This window comes from Taudactylus pleione, unplaced genomic scaffold (assembly GCF_031769625.1).
Source record: "Taudactylus pleione unplaced genomic scaffold, aTauple2 ptg000053l, whole genome shotgun sequence".
NCBI classification, from domain to species: domain Eukaryota; kingdom Metazoa; phylum Chordata; class Amphibia; order Anura; family Myobatrachidae; genus Taudactylus; species Taudactylus pleione.
Genome location: NW_028284455.1, coordinates 43,658,064 through 43,683,414, shown reverse-complemented (window position 1 = coordinate 43,683,414; position 25,351 = coordinate 43,658,064). Strand labels below are relative to the sequence as shown.

The 25,351-nt window shown below is 41.1% G+C and overlaps 1 protein-coding gene across 6 annotated transcripts in view; it reads left to right on the top strand.

Annotated features, from left to right (window-relative positions):
• Positions 1-25,351, top strand: part of TRAK1 (trafficking kinesin protein 1) — a 186,792-nt gene that overhangs the window by 54,759 nt on the left and 106,682 nt on the right. For all 6 annotated transcript variants that reach the window (XM_088462849.1, XM_088462827.1, XM_088462825.1 and 3 more), the window contains exon 2: positions 7,629-7,823. Coding sequence is in view for 5 of the 6 variants with exons in the window: in XM_088462827.1 (XP_088318953.1) it covers positions 7,629-7,823 (195 nt within the window). In the remaining variant the exon portion in view is untranslated. The remainder of the gene's footprint in view (positions 1-7,628; positions 7,824-25,351) is intronic.

The following is a 25,351-nucleotide window of genomic DNA, read 5'->3' as shown; positions in this document are numbered from 1 at the left end:
TATACGCACTTACCAAGTGGCTGCTCAATAGTTCTGGCCAGATATCACAACTGAGCGGGCAGTTACATTTTTCCGCCTAGTTGTGATGCCAGTGGTACAGGTGGTTAGCGGTCCCCCGTACACATAGCCATGGTTTCCGATATATCTGCATCAACTAAGCTGCAGGTCCGACCTGATGTGTCTGTGAACGACTGATATACAGTACTGTGCAAAAGTTTTAGGCAGGTGTGGGAAAAATGCTGCAAAGTAAGAATGCTTTCACAAAATAGAAGTGTTAATAGTTTATTTTCATCAATTATCAAAATGCAAAGTCAATGAACAGAAGAGAAATCTAAATCAAATCAATATTTGGTGTAACCACTCTTTGCCTTTAAAACAGCATCAATTCTTCTAGGTACACTTGCACCCTGACTAGGTACACTTGTCAGGGATTTTGTAGGATTATAGTCAGGTGTATGATTAACTAATCATACCAAACAGGTGATAATCATAATTTTCATATGTAGGTTGAAACGCAGTCATACTGTATGTTTTACACTGCTTTACCTTAAAAAATACTAGTCCTAAGTACCTATGGCCTGATTCAGAGCTGAATGCTCTGACCAGAGCGCTCGCTCTGAATCAGGGCCGCCCCAGCTAAATTTGGAGCGGCCTCCTGGTGACCACCCACAGCTTATGCGATGGTCTAAGACCATCGCGACCATCGGGCTTGCGACGAGACCCTGCGGTAGGATCTCGCTTCCGCAAGCCCAGGAGTGATTTTGGCTCTATCAGTAATTATGTCAGTGGGGCCGGACTCAGACGGTATGCGTTCCCATGGGAACGCCTCCGTCTGGCAGTCACGCCCCCGGCACGCCCACCAAAGGGGGCGTGCTGTCAATCAACATCGACAGCACGCCCCCTTTGGTGCGAGACCCGGAGCGACGGAGAGCCCGTCGCTATCCGGGTCTCGCGCATGCGCACGACGGAGCTCCCTCCATCGTGCGCATGCGCAGTGGGGCAACATCGACCCGTTTGCGAACGTCCTTTGCTCGCGAACGGGTCTGAATGACCCCCCTAGTACTAGGGCTGGCCATCTGTGGTGTTACCATCGATGGCAAAATTGCACATAGCCATCGATGTCTACAAAGTAGTCAATGGATGGCCATCGATGGTTTCACCAACCGATGGTCATCCCTGTTTCCTGACTGAGTGACTAATCAGAATGTGGGGGCCGGGCTTCGAGAGTGCCATGGGCGGAGCTATTATCCGAGTCCCAGCACCTTGGGAAAAAAAAAACAATTTGGTTATGCTTGGATATCGATGGAGTGAAACCATCTGGTTCTCCCCCATCCATGGCAAAAGCATTCAACATTGGCCATAAACCAACAATGATTATGAATCATTGTTAGTCGATGGCCATCCCTACCTAGTACACTATTTGCAAACGAAGATGCACAATTCAGGAAAAAGTACACAGCAGGGGAATTGCGCCAGACATCTTGCACCATATGGCAATAGGCATAGCTGTATGGGGACACATTTGTATTAATGTGTAGCCACCTTTAGACTGTGGCAGCCAAAGAAAACAGCAAGTAAATAACAAGTAGAGTGGTCTCACTAGACTGCTTATGCTGGGTGTACACTGTCAGATATTTTATATGACAGTCTGACACCCATCAGGTATAGTGGCCATATGGGAGGGAAATTTGAACGTAAAGAATGCTGGGGATTTAGGTCCAGAAAAAAAAACACTGTCTGTACAGATTGTGGTATGACATCATGGAGGAAATTCAGTTTTGCGCTGCCTGTCTACAGTGACCGTGAGCTATTCAGTTGCTTTTGCTGCTTGGTGTGGGTGCCCATTATTTCTGCTTGCACCCCCCTGAGGTGGCGAGTAGTAAACCGTCAAAAGTTGTTTTGAGAGCGCCCCCTGTAGTTTGCACAGATGTAGCCAATTTACGTGGCTAATCCCGGTGCATTTGGGCGCAACATCCATGATAAGTAATGGGCACATGCGGCACTCGAGCCCAGTGACACAAACAATTGAATAGCTCCTGTCACCATAGACTGGAGCTGCTGCCGCAAAAGAAAAATGTAATACTCCCTCATGTATTAAAAATGGGTTAAGCAATTTCGGTATAATATTATTTATGTCCATTTATTTATATAAAAATATTTTCACTGTAGTGCTTTTTTATTTTATTAAATGTTCCATTGTTCTTATAATTAATATGTTGTGTAATATATATAGCATGAGTTTTGTGTATTTGAAGGACAAATTTAACGTATCTACTCTTGTGCCTGTCATATGATCTGACATTTCTCCAAGCAATATTTACTCATGGTCTCCAAGCAATGTCGATGAGAACATCACCACAGTTAAATAGCTGTCCTTTAACAATTGTTTTTCAAAATGTTTTTATTGATTCTGAAGCATAATAAAAAGTACTTCAAACAATGCAATAAAAATTGGACATGAAATAAAATTATACATCCAGAAAATAGCGTATGACTTATGAACAATTCAGCGTGCTGTTAAGGATACCTTCTCGCACCCCTCCAGGGGTGCGAGCAGAAATCTGACAAAAGTACAGGCACGATGCTGTTTTCTGCCCATAGCGCTGCGGAAACAGCATAGCACCTGGCAGTTTAGTCAGAGAACGCCTGTTCTTGCAACTAAGCACCATGTTTAAGGCGCGAGAACGGCATTTTCCGACCTTAAGGTGCCTACACACATAGCGATGTGCTCACGATCCGACCTGAGGCACAATTTCCCCTGAACTCTCCCCAGGCAGCTCCCCGGCAGTCGTGGTCACGATTTGGAGTAAAAAATGTCCAATCTGACTTAAGATCTATCGTGCATCCAGTGCATTGTGCCCCCGAGTGGCAAATCTGCCCTACAGCATGGCAAATCTGCCCTACAGCATGGCAAATCTGAAGATGCAATGTACAAAGAGCGGGAACGCGCATCGTGATCGTGAGTAGAAACTCACGATTTGGGCATATTTTACTCGATTTGTCACATTTAAAACAAAAAAAAAAGTTTTATTGAATTTTTAAGTTAAAGGGAAAACAGCAAGTATGAAGGGAGTGGGAGGTGAGAGGGAAGGGGGTGTATGGTGTAATTGACAGCAAGTAATAGTACAGTACAAATACATTTTCTTTTACATATAAGATAATGTAGCACATTTTGAACATGACAGAGAACAGTCTAGAGTTAAGTGTTGCTAAAAGAAGAACAAGGATATGGGAGCATAGGGAGCGTTGTTGTTCTGTGCTTTGAGAAGGTTTGGTCCTATACCAATAGTGGTTCAATACTTGTTGGTTGTCGCTTTGTGCGTTCCTGGGACTATTCTCACAAGCTGATACAGCATTACCTTCTAGTAAGGTTAGTCCCCTTTCCACAGTTCAAAATGTCACATTTAGTATGTCCATATGTTTTACAGTTTTGTATTCTGCTTGACCTACACCTTGAAGATTATTGGTGGGTCACATAGGGTAATCTCTCCTCTTCCAAATTGTGATCCTCATCAAATCCAAGATATTCTGGCACAGGCATTAAGAGATCATCGCCTGTGGGGTATTATCTGGAAGTGCTGGATGTGGAGAGACCATAGGTCTCTGTTACAATAAAGAGCTATGCCTATCCTTGTCATTTAGATGGATTATAATTCCAATAGCAATCATTTGAAAGAACATTTCAGATCTTGTTGTTTATTGAACATTTAATTTATTTAAAGATAGGAGCCTAGAACTTATTATAGTGTAGAAGGTGCCATGTAGTACACTAACCTCCTGAGGTTGGTATTTTATTCTACAGCCAACACTTGCACGTTACACACTTTTTAATTTTTTTCAGATGTTGTGCCATTTAGGTAGGGTCCTCGGTGGTAGAGTGAGGTTATGACTAATCCCAGTCTGTTGATCAAGATTTTGATGAAAAGTTTGAGATCAGTGTTAAGCAATGAAATCAGCCTGTAGTTGCTGCAAATGTTCCCAGCCCTTCCATGTTTGTGAATCACCACAACCTAGATACACCTTTGTGTAATGCCTCTATTAAATTGAATTGCCGGTAGGATAACATTAAATAGATCTCCTGAGTTGGGCGTTAAAGCATGTTGTATTTGTATAGTAATAAGTTGCCGGAAGTGCTTTTAGAATTCTGGGTAACTTCCTCAGTGGAGATATTATTGTTGAAGTGTCTGCTTTACCGAAGGTTTATGCCACAAGATTTTGTGGGTGTGATTTAGGAATAATTGTGGGTGTGGGGGTGATTTGGGAATAATTGCTCAATGGGAGCATCTGGTAGTAGAGCTTCAATAGATTGTGGTTTAATTTTGATACCTAGGCAACTGGATAATAAAGTGAGGCAGTTCTTGAGGTTCACAGGTTAAAAATGTGAATCACTGTACTATACTTATGGATCTTTGTAGAGTTGGCAGATTATGCTACTAGACAGCACTGAGAGCCACACAAGGCTAAACAGGCCAGAACTTCATACTATGGCCTGTATTCAATTTGAGACACAAAGTCAGTTTCTGCGATACTTTTTAGCTGATGACATCATTTTCGCCTGTTTTGACTTTCCGCCGTATTCAATTTGAAAGACTTTCCGCCTAGGCGGAAAGTCAATGCACTGTAATAGGCGGAAAAGCTGACCCCCATTTTCAAGTACCCCAAATTTGCTGGGATAAGTTATTTTCTGCAAAAAATACTCCTGAATACTACTCTGCACCACGTATACCAAAAATGCTATTTAGCAGCTATTACGCCTGTTTAAAAACACCAAATACCTTCAGCAAGCCAAATCGGGGGTTACCATATTGAACCCCCATGTCAGAGCATCTTTTGGGGGGTGTCAGGCTGATTTACCCAAATCTGACAGTACTTTCTGCTTGTTCAAGTTTCGCCGGGTCCCGTTTTCGCCTACTTTCAAGTGGAATACGGGGATACGCGGGCACGCGCGCAATACTTTTTCACCTGCAAAACAGGCGAAGTAGGCGAAAAGTCCGGGAGGTGGAAAAGTATCGCGGGTCCGCTCAAATTTAATACGGCTCCATGGCAGGATGCACTTAGGACCGACCCCTTTTCCTTTAAGGGGCAGGGCTGCTGCCCGTACCCTTCGCAATGCAGTTGCTACTGCCTCCTCCAACAAAAGTATAGCTGAATTCTATAGTAAGACACTCCAGAATGCATTGCCCTTATTTTTATTTTTTCGATATGATCAGTCTCGTGCACAATGACATCGGAGACTTTTCTGAGGCAGTGCGAGGGTTTTGAAAGTTATCAAAGACGCTTGTATATGTATTATCAGGCAATTTGATTTTCCTGGTTGCCCTTTCATCTGAAATGCTTAACAAAGTGGAACTAAAGTTTAAAAAAGAAAAAAAAAAATGAAAAGCATATATATAATTATTATTATTATAATTTTTTTTTTTTTGCTGTAATGCAGAGTGAGCTTATACCAGATTTCCTTTCTTTTGTTGTCAGTTTAACAGCTTCAAGTCAATGATGTCAACACTTGGGTTGGGTGTATAAGTGGCAATTTTTTCTTAAATGCAGATGTACCGCTGTGCAGCATTCATGAGTCAGGATTTTTCCTTACCATTCTGTAAGCGCAACATACAGGGATCAATCCTATTAAAACGCCGGCAATGGACCAGCACCTTGCACCCTTCGCAAGCCGCTCCGAGCCCGAATTAGCTGAATTTTGCTCAGAGCCCTATGGGGCTGTGAGCAAAATTCAGCGAATCCGGGCTGCTGTAATGTGCGCCCATTGCCACGATGACTTGGATCGGTATATGCCACATATTGGTAAAAATAAATATGATTAAAAAAAAAGTGTTTGCTTATAGATTTTTCGATTTTAGTAGATAAAAAATAAAAACTGCTACTGAAATTGTTGCTAGTACAGTAAGTGAAAATAATTATGACTATATCATGTTACCTGACAAGATCATAAATGGTAGACTTATGCGTCAGTGTTTGTTCTCTAGAATTGACTATAGAGTCCTATAAAAGGGTTTTGGCAACTATCAAGCAAATGTCATTAAAAACAGTGCTTGGAAACAGAAGCATGCCTTTTCCTGGGCATTATATACAGATGTACCGATACACATGTCATTCTGCAACACCTTTCTTGTTAAGTAAGACCAGCATCAGAGACATAGCTGGACCCAATCATTCTTCAACTTGTAATGGAAATAAAAATGACAGAAATATCGCCAAACATTCAGTACAACAGTATTTGTATTTGTACAAAGTGAAAGAGAAATATTGATTCTTTGTTGTTTACCATATATTTACACCATGGCAGGAACACTTATGGGGGGGCATCCACTACAAGATCTGAAAACGACTACACGATTACGACATTGTAATCGTGCAGTCGTTTGTCAGTCGTTTGTCAGTCGTGTGATGTGCCTGCACTGAACGAGCAGACGTTCAGTGCAGGGTAATCCATCATCTGGAAACATGCTGAGCCTGACGATATCGTCAGGTTGACCAGCATGTTTGTACGATGGTAGATGTCTAAAAGACCAAATTTTCAAACGATTTTCGAACGATTATCCAACGATTTTATCGTTATCGTTCAATCGTTCACCTTTATCGTCTAGTTGATACCCCCCTTAAGGGAAACATTATTTATTGCTCATTTGGCTTCCAAACCCTGCTGGCTGACACTGTCTGCCTCATCTTATCTAACCCTTGATTATATATGATCTTCTACAATCAGGAAAATAATCACGTTTGTAAGGAAATCTGCTCAGTCTCCCTGCATGCAGAGACTAAACCTCCCTAAGTTTATCTTCTGTGCATGTCATCTAGTTAACATCTAGTTAAAATTTAATATTCATAAATATAGACTCAGGGACATGAATTGGCGTAAACTTTAGCTATTTATTGAAAAAGCAATAATATTTATTAAAACTTATGGTGAAGAAAGTAAAGCCAGGAATAATCAGTGCAGTCCATCAATGCACCACTCAATAAACATCCATTGTAGACAGAGACAGCCCAGGGTGCCTTCATCAACACAAGCTAGCGTATAAAAAAAGGAAATCTTCACCAGTCATAGAGTCCTGGGTCTTAAAACCACAGCCATATATGAACTTGCTTCAGCCACACTCCTCACAAACCATACTGTAGGTCAAGAAGAAAACACATGACCAACACATAAGCCAGCCCATAACCTTGGGCCTAAATGAGCCTTCGGTTCTTCTGAAAATGTATATGGGCTAGGTATGGCTATTAATCTCTTAACACTGATGGCAAGTGATTCACCCCCACCCCCTTTTATGTACATTGTTGGTGCGGCACCAGTGCTGTACCATTGATGGTGGCACTCAATGTTGAGAAAACATCATGGTCGGTGGTCCGATGGCTGGGGTTTTTATCCATGGTTTTCAATCATCGGTTGAAAATCATACATAAAAACCTCAGCCACCAATGGTGGAGCCACCGACCATTGGTGGTAGAGCCCTTGATGGCCATCACTAATATGGGATATATGCATAAATCTGGCGCATCTCAAATGGAAGTGACAAGTTACTATTGGCTCGTGTTGCTGACTAACAATTATGATTGGTCTACTCTACTAAAAATGGAATATTGGACAATCCTAATAAGATTTGTTTCTCATACAGATGTGTGCAACAGTACTGACCTTCCGGAAGTTGAGATCATCAGTCTACTGGAAGAGCAGCTGCCCCATTACAAGCTAAGAGCTGACACCATCTATGGGTATGACCACGACGACTGGCTCCAAACACCACTCATCTCTCCTGATGCCAACATTGACCTGACTACTGAACAAATTGAGGAGACCTTGAAGTATTTCCGTAAGTACACACGTACAATTCACCATAGAGTAGTTTCATGTACTGTTTTGGAAACCTTTTTGTCGAACAATTGTTTATATATTTTTTGTTATAGATAAGTGATGTTCTCAATTATCAGGAGGCTTCATCTAATCCATTCTGTGTAAACTAAAGATGAGGTTATTGGAAACCATTATAATAGGCTAATGAAATGTTTATTTGCTTTTATATAACTTCACCTAGTTTACCGGGTTGAACCTGCTCATTCTTACATCTGTGTCTAGCTATTTATAAGCACAGATCCGTTACAGCTACCAATACCTAGCTATAATTAGACGACAAAAGGAGCCAGGTAGATGGTTGTAATGGAGATCTCATCTTGTAAGTCATAAGAGATCTTCGGAGAAAGTTTTGCTCCAGTTCGTCATGTCCTTTTAAATATTCATTTCTCTAATGAAATTAATGTTTGATCTAACCTTGCATTTTACATTGTGTTTCCACATCTATATCAATCCTCCCTTATCGCTTTCATACATGTCCTCTTACAGAATTGACTTTTTATCATGTCTTAAAATTGATCTCTGCGGTAGTGTTTTCCCTGTTGCTGATCTCCCTATATTGAACCTGCCTAAGAGAACAGAATTAAACATACAGATCCTCATTCTTTCTCCTTTGTGACTATTTCGAGAGACACTTGGGCATTTTATAATTGCAGCATTGCCAGCACTTAAAAACCATATACTGGTCTGCTGGTCACTTTAAAAAAAAATAGGGACATTTTCAGGAACAAAAGTGTTTTGCGACAAATCTTTAAAATCTGACATTGTCTCTGTCAATTAAAGACAGTTGCAACCATGTCCTTGTAAAGACTGTCATAGGATCTTTACTAGCGAGAACAGGAATTTATTATTTCAGGTATATGTCACCATGCTGCCTTCTACAGAAAGTGGTTTACAATTGACTTGAATGTTACTTTAACGGCTTTAATTTCTTACATTGCATTACTCAAGGGACTAAACTAGAATCATGCAGATTATTCTTATATTCTGACTTTCCAAAACAAACAGTGATTACTGTACACAAAGCCTCTGTTTACGGCAGTGTCCGCAGAGTTCTGTATACTGGGGTGTTGCACGGAAGTCAAGCTCACTTTAGCTTTAATCCATGTACAGTAGTTACATTATCTGTAAATACTCTGCTTAAAGAGGACTTTGCCTTGTCTCTGGTATGTACATTTTATGTTTGCTTAGTGTATTTACTAGTATTACAATCAGTGTAATCCAGTGTTACTAACATTTGTAGCTGAGCATACTATCTGTTATCTGTGGCTGTGTTTACATATTACTGCTTAAGGTGCATCAGTCCTCTATCCCATATCTCTAATGATGCAGCCACATCCCCAACTAAGCTTGGGAGGTATGCAGTTATGGAAACAAATAGTGACAGTGTGAAAAACGGAATTAATGCAAAATTGGGTTTAGGTTAGGAGTTGTTTTTTTATGCTATTATTATGCTTTTTTTTTGTTCGGACACTGACAGTTACATAAGCATTCACAAACCCTACAAGCAAGAACATAAGAACATGTAGTAGCTGCCCTTGGGACCAAAGTAGTGTAGTTTTACTACTGGAAATTAATTTAAATCCTGCATTTCTAATAAAAAAACTTATGTAAGTAAAAACAAAAACCTCAGCTGTCTTTATAAATAGTGTTATATGAATCTGGTGTACTGAGCATCTGCACTCTTAGAGCTGTGTCTTATAAATAGTGTTATATGAATCTGGTGTACTGAGCATCTGCACTCTTAGAGCTGTGTCTTATAAATAGTGTTATATGAATCTGGTGTACTGAGCATCTGCACTCTATAAATAGTGTTATATGAATCTGGTGTACTGAGCATCTGCACTCAAAGCTGTGTCTTATAAATAGTGTTATATGAATCTGGTGTACTGAGCATCTGCACTCTTAGAGCTGTGTCTTATAAATAGTGTTATATGAATCTGGTGTACTGAGCATCTGCACTCTTAGAGCTGTGTCTTATAAATAGTGTTATATGAATCTGGTGTACTGAGCATCTGCACTCTTAGAGCTGTGTCTTATAAATAGTGTTATATGAATCTGGTGTACTGAGCATCTGCACTCTTAGAGCTGTGTCTTATAAATAGTGTTATATGAATCTGGTATACTGAGCATCTGCACTCTTAGAGCTGTGTTTTATAAATAGTGTTATATGAATCTGGTGTACTGAGCATCTGCACTCTTAGAGCTGTGTTTTATAAATAGTGTTATATGAATCTGGTGTACTGAGCATCTGCACTCTTAGAGCTGTGTGTTATAAATAGTGTTATATGAATCTGGTGTACTGAGCATCTGCACTCTTAGAGCTGTGTCTTATAAATAGTGTTATATGAATCTGGTGTACTGAGCATCTGCACTCTTAGAGCTGTGTCTTATAAATAGTGTAATATGAATCTGGTGTACTGAGCATCTGCACTCTTAGAGCTGTGTCTTATAAATAGTGTTATATGAATCTGGTGTACTGAGCATCTGCACTCTTAGAGCTGTGTTTTATAAATAGTGTTATATGAATCTGGTGTACTGAGCATCTGCACTCTTAGAGCTGTGTTTTATAAATAGTGTTATATGAATCTGGTGTACTGAGCATCTGCACTCTTAGAGCTGTGTTTTATAAATAGTGTTATATGAATCTGGTGTACTGAGCATCTGCACTCTTAGAGCTGTGTCTTATAAATAGTGTTATATGAATCTGGTGTACTGAGCATCTGCACTCTTAGAGCTGTGTTTTATAAATAGTGTTATATGAATCTGGTGTACTGAGCATCTGCACTCTTAGAGCTGTGTTTTATAAATAGTGTTATATGAATCTGGTGTACTGAGCATCTGCACTCTTAGAGCTGTGTCTTATAAATAGTGTTATATGAATCTGGTGTACTGAGCATCTGCACACTTAGAGCTGTGTTTAGGCAAACTCACTTGGGCTCATTTGTGAACCTCATAAACTGTCTTAGTTATTGTACATTTGTGATGTTAGTGTGCTTTGAATATAGTATTCTATTGCTTGAAGGCTACATATAAATGTTTTTTTTTTTCAAAAGTTCAACTGCTGTAGAAAGTGAAATTCCTCCAACTGAAAATATAAGAGGATGCCCAAGTTCTGATATAGATGACACAGATGGTGAAATAAATGAAGTCAATATGTGAGGAGAGGGGCTACGTATTCAGTTGCTTTTACTAATCAAGCAAATCCTGATTTACATTTGGTTATGATCGACTAGTGATGTCTACATACAGTATATTGCACAACTACAGATGTGCCCATTTTGACTTTTAGATCTACTAGTAGTTGTCCTCAGCATTGCCTGTTATCTTTTTCCTCTCCCCCGCTTGCTCTATCTCTCTGTTTCCATGCCATCTCCACCCCCCCCTATCTTCTCTATCTGACACTGTTCCCCTCTCTGTTTCTCCCCACTTTGTCTTTTTCTACTCACTGCTTTCTTTCTCTACTGCTACACTGTGTCTATATATCCCCCCTCTCTCTTCTCCTTCTCTGCCATGCTGTCATCCTCGTTCCCCGCCCATCACTCTACTACATTCTACGTCTTTATGCCTGCCCCTCTTCTCAGTACCTCCCTTTCTACATCGGCTGGCCACTGGTCTTCTTTAAATCTCACCACCGCTCACACTGTAATCAGGTAAGTGTACATCGCCTGTCTAGTCCAGCCTGCATTTGTCACCATAGCTGGTGACTTTACGGCAATTTTACTGCTGGGGAATAGGGGTACATGTGTGGGGCTGGATATAGTGTTTGAGGAATTTTTTTATTTTGAATGAACTCCAGAGTCAGTCAGGCGCACAACGTGCACACGCTGACATTTATTATCAGTATTCAGTTTTATTACATAGATTGCCTACTCGTAAAAGCAGCAGCATTTCCATAAAACTAGGCATTGCATGTCATATAAAATAGCATTTTGGGCAATGCTCTTACATGGACCCTTAATAACTATTAGGCATCATACCCACTTACATTTGAGATCTAGATGTTTTATAAGCATTATTGTCCCGTAAAATGCTGCCATAAGTAAATCACCCATGGTCACAGTGAAAAGAAAAGTTTTGCACACAATTTGGCCGCATTATGTACTCAGAAAAATGTGGATTTCCACCTGTGTTAAGAGTCGGCTGAATCTTTACACCCAATCCATCTGCTTGTGAAAGCTGCCACCATCACTATCACCACGCATTTGCACCTGCCCTATCCTCTGTGCAAGAGGTCAATATGAAATCTCTGCCTACGCTCACCTCTGAGTAACCTGCCTCCATGGCTATGTGCGAAGACCAGTTTACCCAGTCAGCTGTTCACATCTTGATATGTGTGCACCTCTGCAACGGCAGCAATATGTAGCGGGTTTACAACAAGTCATCATCCTCAACATATATTTACACCTGCCTTGTAGCCGGTACAAAACGGGATGTAGTCTGGAAGCCGACTGTCTAAATGCCGACCGCCGGCTTCCAGACTGCTTTATCCCGACTAGGGATGAATGACAGGCGTCTAAATCTAGACGGCTGTCATTTGCCCGACGTCGGGAGACCTGCGCCTGGCATCCCAATCGAGCGGATGCCAGGCGCTGCAGTGGACAGACACGGGTGGGGAGGTGGAGGGTTAGGTTTAGGGCTTCCGGGGGGGACTTAGGGTTAGGCACCCCTCTGGGAGGTTAGGATAAGGCTAGGGGGAGGGAGGGTTAGGGTTAGGCACTCCCCGGGGGAGGTTAGGGTTAGGCACAGGGGGGGAGGTTAGGATTAGGCACCCCTAAGGAGGGTTAGGTTAGGTTAGTAAATACTTACCTTTACGACGATTGGGATTTCCTCCTTTGTCGGGCAGCCGCTGTCGGGAGTTGAACCATGCGGCCGGCGATAATACATATCACGTCCTACAAAACATACACCTCCTAATAGATATATATGTGTTTCTGTAAGTCTACACATATTTATCTTTACTGTACTCCACCTATCTAGATTACCCCGTCCCTCCCCTGTTCCTCCTCTCTAGTTGTAAAAAGTTGTAAGTATAAGATGCGTGCTCATCTGCAATGGAACGTACAATATGTGTGCATTTGCATTATGCAAACTGGCACAGTAGTCACTCTGTATGAGTCCCAGTGTGTTTAACCTAGTGTCTAGAGCACTTATTCCAGACAGAAGTTCCACCCATGGTGTCTGCATTTCTCGTATAGCTCATTTTAACCTTCAGACTGTTAAGGGTCAGATGACAGGCAGTAAAGTCTGTCACCCATCTCTCCATGTGTAGTCATTAACTGCAGTCATTTTTATCACATGTGATGTGTTGTCTAAACTGTAATTGCTTTGTCTAGGTTTACTGACGCACAGAAATGCATATAATGATGCAGGATTTATATTTTCAGAAATATTTTTAGAAATAAGCTGTACTAATTGTGTGAATTCTGCTCTTGTGTAACTGAGGGCTTCCACAATTAGTTGTTTTTAGTGCTTTCTTTATACATATTAAAATCTCTTAGTGGTGCATTTTGTCCACCTCTTTGTTGTCTTAAGCGATTTGCACCTTGCGACGCAACGGGGGATCTGACGTCTGACATATTGGGTGGTCCCCACACACGGTGCGATCAGGTGGCCAACTGCCCGATATGCCAGTACCCCCTCCCCCACCCGCCTAGCGCTGCATGGGATCGTGATAGTGCGATGTACCACCCCACTGGTGCGCGCACTATCCGATGTTATGCCCATACACGGTACGATATAGAAGCGATATCGTACCAATCTGTCAGATCGGCTGCTTTATCGCACCGTGTATAGGCACCTTTATATAATTGCAACATGTTTCTTACAAGTGGCTGCCCACCTTTCTTTTCTTATGGTTAATTTGTCTAGGTCTGTTATGAATTCCCCTTCTCTGTGACTTCAGATAGTGTACTTTATTATAGTTTTCAGATGGAATTTAGGCTATTTCTCTGAATTATGTGATTTAGGAAAATGGATTGAGCCACAAAAATATTGACAACAGTGTAAGGCTGGTTACCCACTGCCTTTATATTAAACACTAGTGACACCACATGTAACTGTTTAATATGAACACTTGTGGTGTGGTGTGAGGTAATTAAGCACACTCCATTGACCTCCAAGAACTAATTTGCTGTGTCCAAATCAACTGCACCACAGTAGAAAAACTATGACCTCAAGCCCAAATTCTAGTAGCTTTGGGGGATCATTGAAACCAGTGGGCTCCATTCTCGTTTCCCCACTATACACTAGCATTGAAAAAAAAATGTTAGTAAAAGCAGTTTTTTTAGACCAGTGAGCACAGTAAGGGCCCTTCAAGACTGAGAAATGTCACTGCTTCAAATGCGTAGGTTCTTGTGACTCTGTGTTAACAGTTTGTACAGCATTACATTTTTTATTTATGTTAGCCAATGTATTTTTTTCTCTGTAGAGAAAAAAGTCATAATCATTAGTTGAGAGGTAAACACCAGATATTAAAACCATAAACTGTCTTATTTAAGAGACCAACAGTAAAAGCGATTGATTTTGGGTGTTATTAAATGGGTGCAGTTGACAGGCGGCAGCTTTATCCCCTAGAACAAATAGTTTGCAAGTGATAGATCTCTGCAAATTGTTGCTTGTTCGTTGGGAGGCCTGCTATCTACGGTAGCAGCAGCTGGTGTCCAGTCTACCACTACTACTAGGTGTTGCTCAAAGAAACCTGATCTTACCCGGGTCCCTAGCTCTCTAGTAATGCTTAGTGAATATTTGAACGTTTAGTGTTGTGTACATGGTTGCTTGGTGAAGCAAAACATTTGAAACTGCTTTAGTAATGGCTGCAGCTCTTTTCATGGCAGACACAATTCAACCTTTAATAGTATGTTAATAGGATCTTTCAGTAAGTGAACATTTCCTGCTGGTAAGAAATAGCTGCTGACTTTCCTGTCTAACAGGAGTAGTAAGAGAAAGTTATGTAGACAATCGAAAGAATACACAGAGATCAGACCCCTTATCATCCTTGAAATGTCACATTACACATTGGAATTGTAAATAAGGGTTGACCTGGTATGACCCTTTAAAATATGACCTATGTATGACATGTTATATATAACTGCTGATACAAATAAAAATGTAAAATTAATAAAATAATGTGATAACCTGTGGTGTTTGCGTTAACAAAGGAACTGGAATATCTATTAAGGTAAGTTCAATTTCCCTACATGTGAATGGCAACGCTAATAGGATGCTGGTTTCTTAGAGATCAAGAATATGTTCGAGGGGTCTATGTCTTAAGTTGCTGAATATTTAAGAAAGATGGGTTCAGAGAATAATATAACTCAAGTAAGTGGAGATATTGTTTTCTGTAAAGCCTGGAATCATCAAGGCTAAAGATGAACCATGGGACCCCATTGTAACAGAAGCAAAACCCAAATCATATTTGTGCTAAAAAAATCTGAAGTAAGATGATGGAGTGATGGGAATTGAGTTGAATCTGCTTGAAAATGACATAGTTTGAACTTCTTTAACATGGCCTCATAGCCAACATAATAGGGTGATATTTTTGTGTATTTTTAGGGTTGCCTTGTTAGAATGCGCTATATATATTCTAGATAAAGTATACGGTGGTGAAAGAATATGGGGCAATGGTCAAATTATTGGCACTTTAAATCTAAGGGCTACAGTTTTGAAATCGTGCTGGTGCATGCAACTCAGTCTATTACATTTGGGCCTTTGTCTTTAATGCATTTAGATCCAGGTTAGTGTTTGGTACAAAGATTGGTGACTCGTCTGGAAAAACCAGTGTGGCACCTGTATTTGACATGCAGGGTCCCTGGAACGGCACCCCGCCTCCTAGAAAGCCGCCGCCTGGAGCATACTCAGGATGCTCTGGATGCTCAACTTCTGCCTGGTCTCCGCAGTGAATCACTGCAGGGTTGTGCAAAGAGTTCTTAGGGCGCTTTGGTTATCGATCATGTCCTTGGTCCAGCAATAAGTTGCCACAGACCTGCCAGGAGCATCCTTGGGGTGCTCTGGGAGCTCATCTTCTTCTTGGTGACCACGCCCCCTCATTGTGACATCATGATATCACATATTTGTAGAAGAAACTGACACAGGGCATATTTTTCGCCCTGTTACTTTCCTGAGTGTTAAGCTTAGCAGGAAGAATTTTGCTCCGTAAGGCTACCATAACCATCTGAATTCACTGATCTCTCCTCATTTGGAGGAACTAGCCATCCTGGGAGAAGAAGGCTATATGTTATACAGTATATGGACCTGCAACCACATTATCATGAGAGCACACTTTATTCTTGAAATGAGTCTCCACCTTAGGCAGCAGCATTCATATGACTGCCAGCTATGAGCTAGACTGGTCTTTCTGTTCTGGACAGTATTTTCTCTTTGCGTGTGCAGGCATCCCTGTGTAAATCTTTCCAACTTTTTTGTTTCTTTTTGTTGTTGTTTATGGATACTTTCCTGCAAATATTTCATACCTCAGAAACAGATTCAGAATTATGTGAAACATTTCTCACTTCAGAATCTGAGATAAAATGGTCTTCCAGTTCTCTGGCAGAAACATTCTTCTTTGTTTTTCTCCTCACAACCACCCCTTCAGAGGAGGGAGAGGCAGAGGATAAATTATTAGGCTTTTCTAACATCCGTTCTGACAGAAGTGAAAAGTGTGTCATGCTCAGCTGTGCTCTCACCTGTTAGTGCACAAACACGTGCATGTGTGACTCCTGTGCATGTGACCCGCTCTACTGTTAGTATTGGCAGGACATTTTTTACTTTCCCAGCCTTCAATAGAAAAAAAGAGAAGCTTGTTTCCTAAGACCACTAGCTGTTGCTAGGTACAGTAGGAGCCCTCCAGACGGACAAATGGAAAATATGCCAAGTTGCTGTGTATGCCCTGCCACCAGAGTTCCCTTAATGAAATCCTCTTTGCAGCTCTGCTCAATTGAGACGTGTGCTTTGTAGGGCAGCTCCAAAACAGGTAGAATAGGTAAATAATATGAATAATGGTTATTTTTTGGATAATGAAGACAACGTAACTCTCAAATATACATTATATGAAATATTTTTCTACCTTGAAACATTATCTAGCAGTTGTTTTTAGTTTTTGACTTTTTTCTATAAACAGCTGTTAGCATAATACTGTGCAAATATGTCATCACTCTCTGTGGTTAGATTAGCTGCGCAGCCACAAGGTGATTGTGACTTTGACGAATAGAAATGAGTGCTTCTGGCGCAGTGCCTTGTACAACAGACATTGCTGGCTCCCGCATGGTGTCTTAGGTGCAGTAACTGAGACTTCACGTTGGATCAGGAGCACCTGCAAGTATTTTCTCTTTCCAGCATCTTTTCACTGACTAACATATAAATTATTTCATACGGAGTTAGTGCTCGTTTTCATATCTGTAATCTTAAATATGGAGAGCAAAAGTGAACTATTTATGGTACTTGTAAAGTTAATTTTTAAAACTCTTTATACTTCTAACGAAAAGTTGTTTAACATACAGTCATACATATACATAAATCCAATGGAAGGATTTTGAGCTAGGTCTTAGCTATACATTGTTGTGGTTTTTTGCACAGTGTCCGTTTCACATTCAGAACATTTATATTTACACAATTCTATTTAATTTGAAATAACACTTTACAGGTTGAGTCTCCTTTATCCAAAATGCTTGGGACCAGGGGTATTTTGGATAACGGAATATTCTGTATTTTGGAATATATGCATATCATAATGAAATATCTTGGGAATGGGACCCAAATATACACACACAATGCTTTTATGTTTTATATACACCTTATACACACAGCCTGCAGGTAATTTTATACAATATTTTCAATAATTTTGTGGCTCAAACAAAGTTTGTGTACATTGTGCCATCAAAAATCAATGGTTTCATCTTCTCAGTAAAGCCAAAAAAATTCCCTATTTCGGAATTTTCAGTTTTTTGGAATATTTGGATATGGGAGACTCAACCTGTATTATTATCTTTGGGGATTCAGTATTTTAGTAAACTAAAATATTCTTCATTTAAAGGACATTGGCCCTCATTCAGAGCCACTCGCTAGCGGCAGTACGCTCGTTCCGAGCGATGTTCGCACATCTGCGCATGCGTACGGTTTTTAGTACGCATGCGCGAACCAGTCAGTGCGGCCGAAAATCGTTGGTACGCAATATAGCGAGGGCCTGCTATTTTGAGTGACAGAATGAGGCGTATGTGGGTGGTAACAGGGGAAGGTGCTTGAAAACGGGGAGTGGAGATCCGAACGCAGGCGTGCTTAAAGGTCAAAATGGGCGTTTTAAGGGAGTGCAGAATTAATACAGCAGCGCCATTGACCACGTCACTTGGTTTTTTTTAACTCAGAACTGCTCGCAAAATAGCGGTTGAAAACACCAACCACAAGAATAGCGAGCAGTTCATACGCTGTACGATGTACTCGATTAATCTAATAAATAGCGGACATGACGTATGGTGCGTGCGGCCAGGGGGCGTTTTTATCAAATAAACGAGCGTATGTTTTGCTCGCTCGTTCAGACTTAGAGGTGGGAACAGACTGCAATTTGCGAACGGATCATTTGAATAGCCACCCCTTGTTTTTGAACGAACGACCACAAATAGCGAACGGCTCTGAATCAGGCCCATTATACATAAATAAGGGAATTAGAAAAATAAACACATTTCCATGTGAACCCAACCTTTTTTAGGTTTTTTTTGTTTGTTTGTGGTCTACAGAGTCCGTGCAACTTCATAAGTTTTTTTTACTTTTCTTAGAAGTTTGATCTACTGATGTTGTACATACAGTTAAAGGTGCGTATCCACTAGCAGATAAGGGTTTGACAGTACGATTACAACAACGATATATATTGTTCAGTGCAGGCACCCTCCTTCATCCCTGAACATGGTCTATCTGTCGTTATCGTAAGGTTGACGAGCATGTTCAGGCGATGATTGATGTTGGAAACGACCAGTGGGAGCTCGCATCGCTGGTCGTTTCCAACATTTTCATGCATGATTTGTGCACGATTAATTAAGCTCATTTTAATCGGCAAGTGGACACCCGCCTTAAGAGTTTATGGGGTTAATCCAAATAGGTACATTGTGAGGTGCGAGTTGCCATTTTCTCTTCGAATTCGTATAGCAAATTCATTTTGCAATCCTATTAGCAACTCGCACTGAACCAACCAGACTGAATTCTCATTTTTTCATTCGCACCTCCCTGAGGGTGAGAGATGGAAAGTAAAAATTTTATTGTAAGGTTAAAATGTCAGGACACTGTGCCGGGGGATGTAGTTTGGAAGCCGACGGTCTAAATCCTGACCGCCGGCTTCCAGACGTTTTAATTCCGGCGTGGTACTAATGACAGGCGTCTAAATCTAGACGCCTGTGATTAACCAGACGCCGGAAGACCGACTCCCGGCATCCCGATCTAAGTGATGCCGAGCGCGGACAGCCGCGTGGGGGAGGTTAAGTTTAGGGCTCCCGAGGGGACTTAAGGTTAGGCACCCCCCTGGGAGGGTTAGGATTAGGCTAGGGGAAGGGGGGGTTAGGGTTGGGCACCCCTGGGGGGAGGTTAGGGTTAGGCACCCCCCCCGGAGGATTTAGGTTTAGGCGGCGAGGAAGGGGGGTTTAGGTTTAGGCACTTGGGGGGAGGTTAGGGTTAGGCACCCCTAAGGGAGGGTTAGGGTTAGGGGGTGAACATTTTCATGCACGATTTGTGCACGATTAATGAGCAATTGAACAGTATTTTTGTCAAAAAACATGCGAAAATGGCAACAGGCGGATTTCTTTCAGAACCCTTTGGGCACCCCCATAATGATAAATTACCAAAAAATTTTTTTTGTATGTTGCGTTCTTTGGCAAACAACAACCGCGCAAATTTTGGGCGGAAAAAAAAATTGTTGAAAAAAGATAGAAAGCAATTTTTTCCAGCATATTACTGTTCCACGTAAATGGGGGTACGTTAAAATGGGTACAAGTGTATATTTTCGTATCATAAAAATGCAATTTTAACAACCGTTAAAAATAAGCCTGCTGCGACTGCGTGCGATATTTAAAACACTTGACGCATCCATACCGCCCCCGAAAAATCAGACCCAATACATTAAAACCATTTTCAATTATTTTTATTTTTTTCTTATTCAAAATTAGAGCAGTAGATTTTTGCCAAAGTACACAACTTACTATTTTTTTTCCCGCTAATTTATCATCAAGGGGGTGTTCAAAGGGATCTGAAAGAAATTCCCACATTTTTAGCCAAAAATAGGGATTTTGCATTTTTTTTCCTCCTGGTCTGAGATGGAGAAAATTTTCTCCATGTTTTTTTTTTCTTGCCTGTTGCCGTTTTCGTCTGTTTTTTGCAGTTTTTTTTCTGAAAAACTGCCGTTTTCGCCAATGGCGACAAAAACAGACATTTTAGCTGCTAAATTGAATACGGCACCTAATTGGATTGACCCCTATGCACAAGTCGCCTAAAATTGGGACCATCTCGTTAAAAATAGTCGACAGTGACCATGTCGACATTCAATATATCGACACCACAACGTCAACATTAGAATGTTGACATGTCGACAGGCACCAGGTCAACGTCCTCAGGGCCTGGTTGAGCAAGGATCGCTGATGCGATCGCGGCAGCAAGCGCGTACGCAGTTCTGCTAATATTTGCAATTGCAAAGCACTCGCACGGACAACATGCAGATACCCACTTCCACATTTGCACATCCGTAATACCTTGCAATCCATCCAAAACATCGGTAACATCAGAGCCTCTCGCACCATTACGGCACTTATAAATTGCTAACTTTCCTGTACGCAGTGAGCACTGAAGCTGTATATGCCGATGCTGTGGCAAATTTATATACTTCCCTGTAACGGCGTTAAAATGCACTGGCACGCCTTAGTTTCTCTGACCACCCCCCCCCCGTCACCACCCCCAAATGCTCTCTTCTTGTCAATTACTCTGCATGATCTCCGTGATCGCAGTGCGATTGTAGTGAAGCATTCGCGCACAGCGATGTATGCTCAGTATGCAATAATCGGCCGTCTGAGTATGTGATTGCAATAGTGATCCTTGCTGAATCAGTCCCTCAGTATGTTGACAAGTTCACAATGTTGACATCTGAAATATCACCATGCAAAATTTTTACAACATATCTCAGAATGGTGACATTTAGGATTAGATGGCGCCTAGAGGGATAGGTTTCAGAAGGGAGGTTAGGCTTAGGCTTCAGGAGGGAGGTTAGGGTTAGGCGGTAGGCATTAGGGATAGGGGAATAATACCAGAACTGTAGCTCGTCAGACGTCTGCATCAGATTTCCTGCACAGGCTACTAGCAGGACCCAGAAGAAGAGGCTGATCTAAGCATATCGATATTTCGATGTCAACATTCTCATGTCGATCTGATGCACGTCGACATGATAAATGTTGACTTAACATATCACACACATCGAAAGCATGAACCCTGCTGCTAAATTTCTTAATAAAAACTACAAATTATAATAACAAAAATGCTTTATATAATATTTCTATTATTGATAACCAAATATGTGAGAATACCTTGAAGTTAACTACAAGTAAGTTTGCTCGGTCTCCTCCCCTCCAATGGGGTTGTGTTCTCTGTATACCAATACATTTCAAGCTGGAGGAAGCGGGACCCCATGAAGCACAACTGGCTGCCTGACGGCATCAAGCAACCCGGAGCCTGACGTCATCAAACGCAGCCGCGGCAACCCGATTGAGTTCTGGCCGCACATCGTCCGGTCACCACGGGGAAGAAGTGCAATACCATCTACAGGTAGGGACAGTTAGAAACATCTTTAGCCCCACCGGACCTCCCATTGCTACACCACTTATTCCTAAAGAGGCTATAAACATACTGTGGGGATTAATATAAACATAAAGGTAATGCTCTCCTGCACCAATATTGTCCATCTGTGACGTAGAAGATCAGATGACTTGTTTATAAGGTATTTCTTATGCTGACAATTGGTAGCGCCTGAGACTGGTCTTATTCTGTATCTTTCTAGTTCACATACTGTGGGGATTAACCACCACTTTTAACCCACTTTATCGCTGTTGCTTAGTTTGTGTTTGTGGTTCCAAAGCACAAAAAGATATTATTGACCAAAAAGCAGATAGTTACACGCTGTGATCTAAATACAATTAGCGCAAACAAATTTTACAATCACAAGGTACAGTCGATACATACGCAGGTGCTCTGGATCCAGATTTCCGGCATCAAAGGTGAAGCCTCCGTCAATAGCAAGAAAATGATGACTAACAGATTCAGAGAGCTTGCATATATACCCTTACAGAGATAGGCAATACAATAGAACTACTTGGCATAATCCCATTGGTTCTTCTGTTACGATGCAGTTCATAGGTCAGTTTATATTGTAATAGTTCACCCTCCAACAGCTTATTTGTGTCCGTTTTCCCGCCGAAGAACAAGTCTAAACTGGCTAATTACATTACATTTACAGAGTACATTTCAATGCCTATCTCTCTATGATCCATAATTTGCAGACGCATGTTGCGATTTCCTTGCAGATGGAACCAGAAATCTGCAAATAAACAGTGGTTCAGAATGGCACCAAACACGGTCTGCTTATCATGTACTAAACCTGAGATCTTAAATACAGTCGCTTTATTACATAATTAATAATGAATAAAACCTTGGATATTAACCTTAATGCTAGGGAACCTTTTTATGTAAGTGTGCAGTGTGTAAGTTTAAAGATATTAAGAAAGATGCTAGTTAGCGTTGTGCGTCTACCTGTTTGTGAAGTACACCGTGGTACGTGTTTTGCAGGGTTGTTTATATTATATGTTTTAGTAAATGTATATATTTACATAATGAGGACTTTTAACAGTGTTCTATTGCGTGGGAATCGCACAACACTAAAAAAAGCATCGACAAATGTACCTATAATGTGTGAGAGTCGCTAAAATGGCGCCGGGTGACCATTCGCAAAATGGCGTCTTGCGGCCATATCCCTTTGATAGCAAACAACATGCTATCACATTCTGTTTTGTTTTTGTTTTTTTTAATTTAATTTAGGTTTACACTATGATATATTATTTAATGTTATATTATGGGATGGCACAAGGTGGTTCTTAAACCATCAATAATGTGTCCCTGGGAGGGACATAAAACTATCCTTATACGCACACCGCAGATGTTGGGAGATCATGGGAAAGATGTGGGGATGCATCTAACCTATAAAGGAACTCTTGAAGGGGATAGGGACTTAAATTATTTAAGATGTTTAAAAAAATAACATTTCATAATACATTTCATGCATGTCTAAATCTATACATCATCTGATGGTACATTCTAGTTCAGGGTTGTAATGCAGTCCTTCATTTACCTCAGTATTCATATTGTTACTACTAACCACCATCATAATTTCATTCCTTCAATTTACCTTATCTTTACATTTTCCACATTTCAACACAGTAGGAACACATTTGACACATAAGCCAATTACTATGATGACAACCAATATGAGGATCAGGAGTTTACCTATACTAGCAACCATTTTCTGGACCCACTCTCCTAGACCGGAGAACCATTTTACTGGGTTCAACCATGAAACCCATTCCTCTACCTTCTCCTCTACTTCAGCCATTGAAGCATTATGGTTCTTCCAAAATTTCCATTTCAGCTGCAGAATTTTGTCCATCTTCCGGTCTATCACTTCCTTGGGGTCACTAGTATTATTTGTAATATATGTGCAACACTTTACACCAAATTGGGTGGGCAATGTTACACTATACCCTCCAGTGACAGCTGTTAAATTATTTAATACTAATCTGTGTTGCACAAGTTCTTTCTTTTAGGCCTGTAACTCCTTACCTGTGTACCTAAACGTGTCATCATACAGCTCAGTGATATTATCTATTAATTTAGCAAGATCTTGGATATATCTGAAATTTGGTGTACCCCAAGTGATCCTGGTGGGATCTAATGCGACTAAAACTTGAAAGCCAGTTGTTTCACTAATAAATTGTGTGGCTTTATGTACATCACCGGGTATCATATTTCTTTTGTCTCTATGTTCATACTGTGTGTGAAGATATGGTGATGGTGTGTTTTTATGTATACCAAGCATTTCACCATGTGTAAGGGTCATAACCTCTAGGAGTATTCTTCCCAGATAACACAAACCTTCAGAACTCGGAGAGAGCCACTTTCCTTCCACATATAAAATATACATCATCGGGGAGAACATAAGGAATAGAATGCATCATGATCATCCAACACATTTCCCTAACAAATGATCCTATCTCAGGTTCTCCCATCTGGCTAATACACGTTCTGGTTGTATAACCCTGGCACAGTACCCTTCTGGTACTCTGCCAACCATTTCTTTAGTGTTACTTAATGCATACCGATATCGGAAGTGTCTCCCATTTAACCTAATTGTGCGTAACAGTTCAAAATTTATAGGCTCATAATCAGCTCTTAGTGAGAAGGTCATCGTATGGTTATTCCCAGCCACCTCCCAACTTCCTGGTTTATTGGAGTTGGTGATGTTCAAACATAAAAGTGATTTATCTACTTGGTACTGGTGGAGTTTAAAAAGAGGTTGTTTAGTGTTGAAAAATTTTCCATCCAGCGTTTTTCCTTGTTGCAGTTCTAAAACCTCAGAGACATTTAATGGAAATGGCACTAACCCTACATTATGCTGTCCCTGAGGCACATGAGAACACACCCAACAGTCAGTCTGGTTTAAAACTTTGCCCACCATAGTATGATAATCCTCTAAAGGGTACCCACCCCAATACTGTTTATACTTAGGTTGGCACTGCTGGATGCAATTCTCATCAACTAATGACCCACAAAACTCACAAATACAATAATCCTCAGACGATATACCTTCACACTGTCTCCGAGTTTCCAACATAGCAGATCTCTTAACAATTACTGTACTGGGTTTGGTCAGATACTGCCCTTGTGACTGTATTGCTCCTTCTCCCAACTCCACTCTATTGATATTACCATCAGCTCCCCTCTCCATCCTCTGTCCTCCATCACAGAAACCAGAGATCCCGAAACAACCCAGGATAATGAGAACTCTGGGGAAAAACACAACGATAACCACAGCAGACCAATCCATTGCTGAAAACTATGATCTACAATTTTCTCTAGCTCAGTTATCTCACTGTAACCTTTAACCTTCCCGAAACAGACTCGCAATTGACAGGTCTACGTTATCTGCCTCGATTCTGCCTGGTCTCTCCACCACTTGGTTGACCTTCTTAGAGTGAGTTGAATGGACCCAGGTATCTCTCTCTGCCACTTTCAAAGAAGTTGTACTCTTCAGGAACACCTGATACGGACCTTCCCACCGATCTGTCAAACAACCTGAAAAGGTCCGTCTGTCGGAGGGATGTGTGATGACTCGGACGGTATTGTTTTGCCAACGTTTTTTCCTCAAGCAGGTTAGAGTTAGACCATGCGCTGCCTCAGCCAAGCTTGGGTAATATGCCTTGG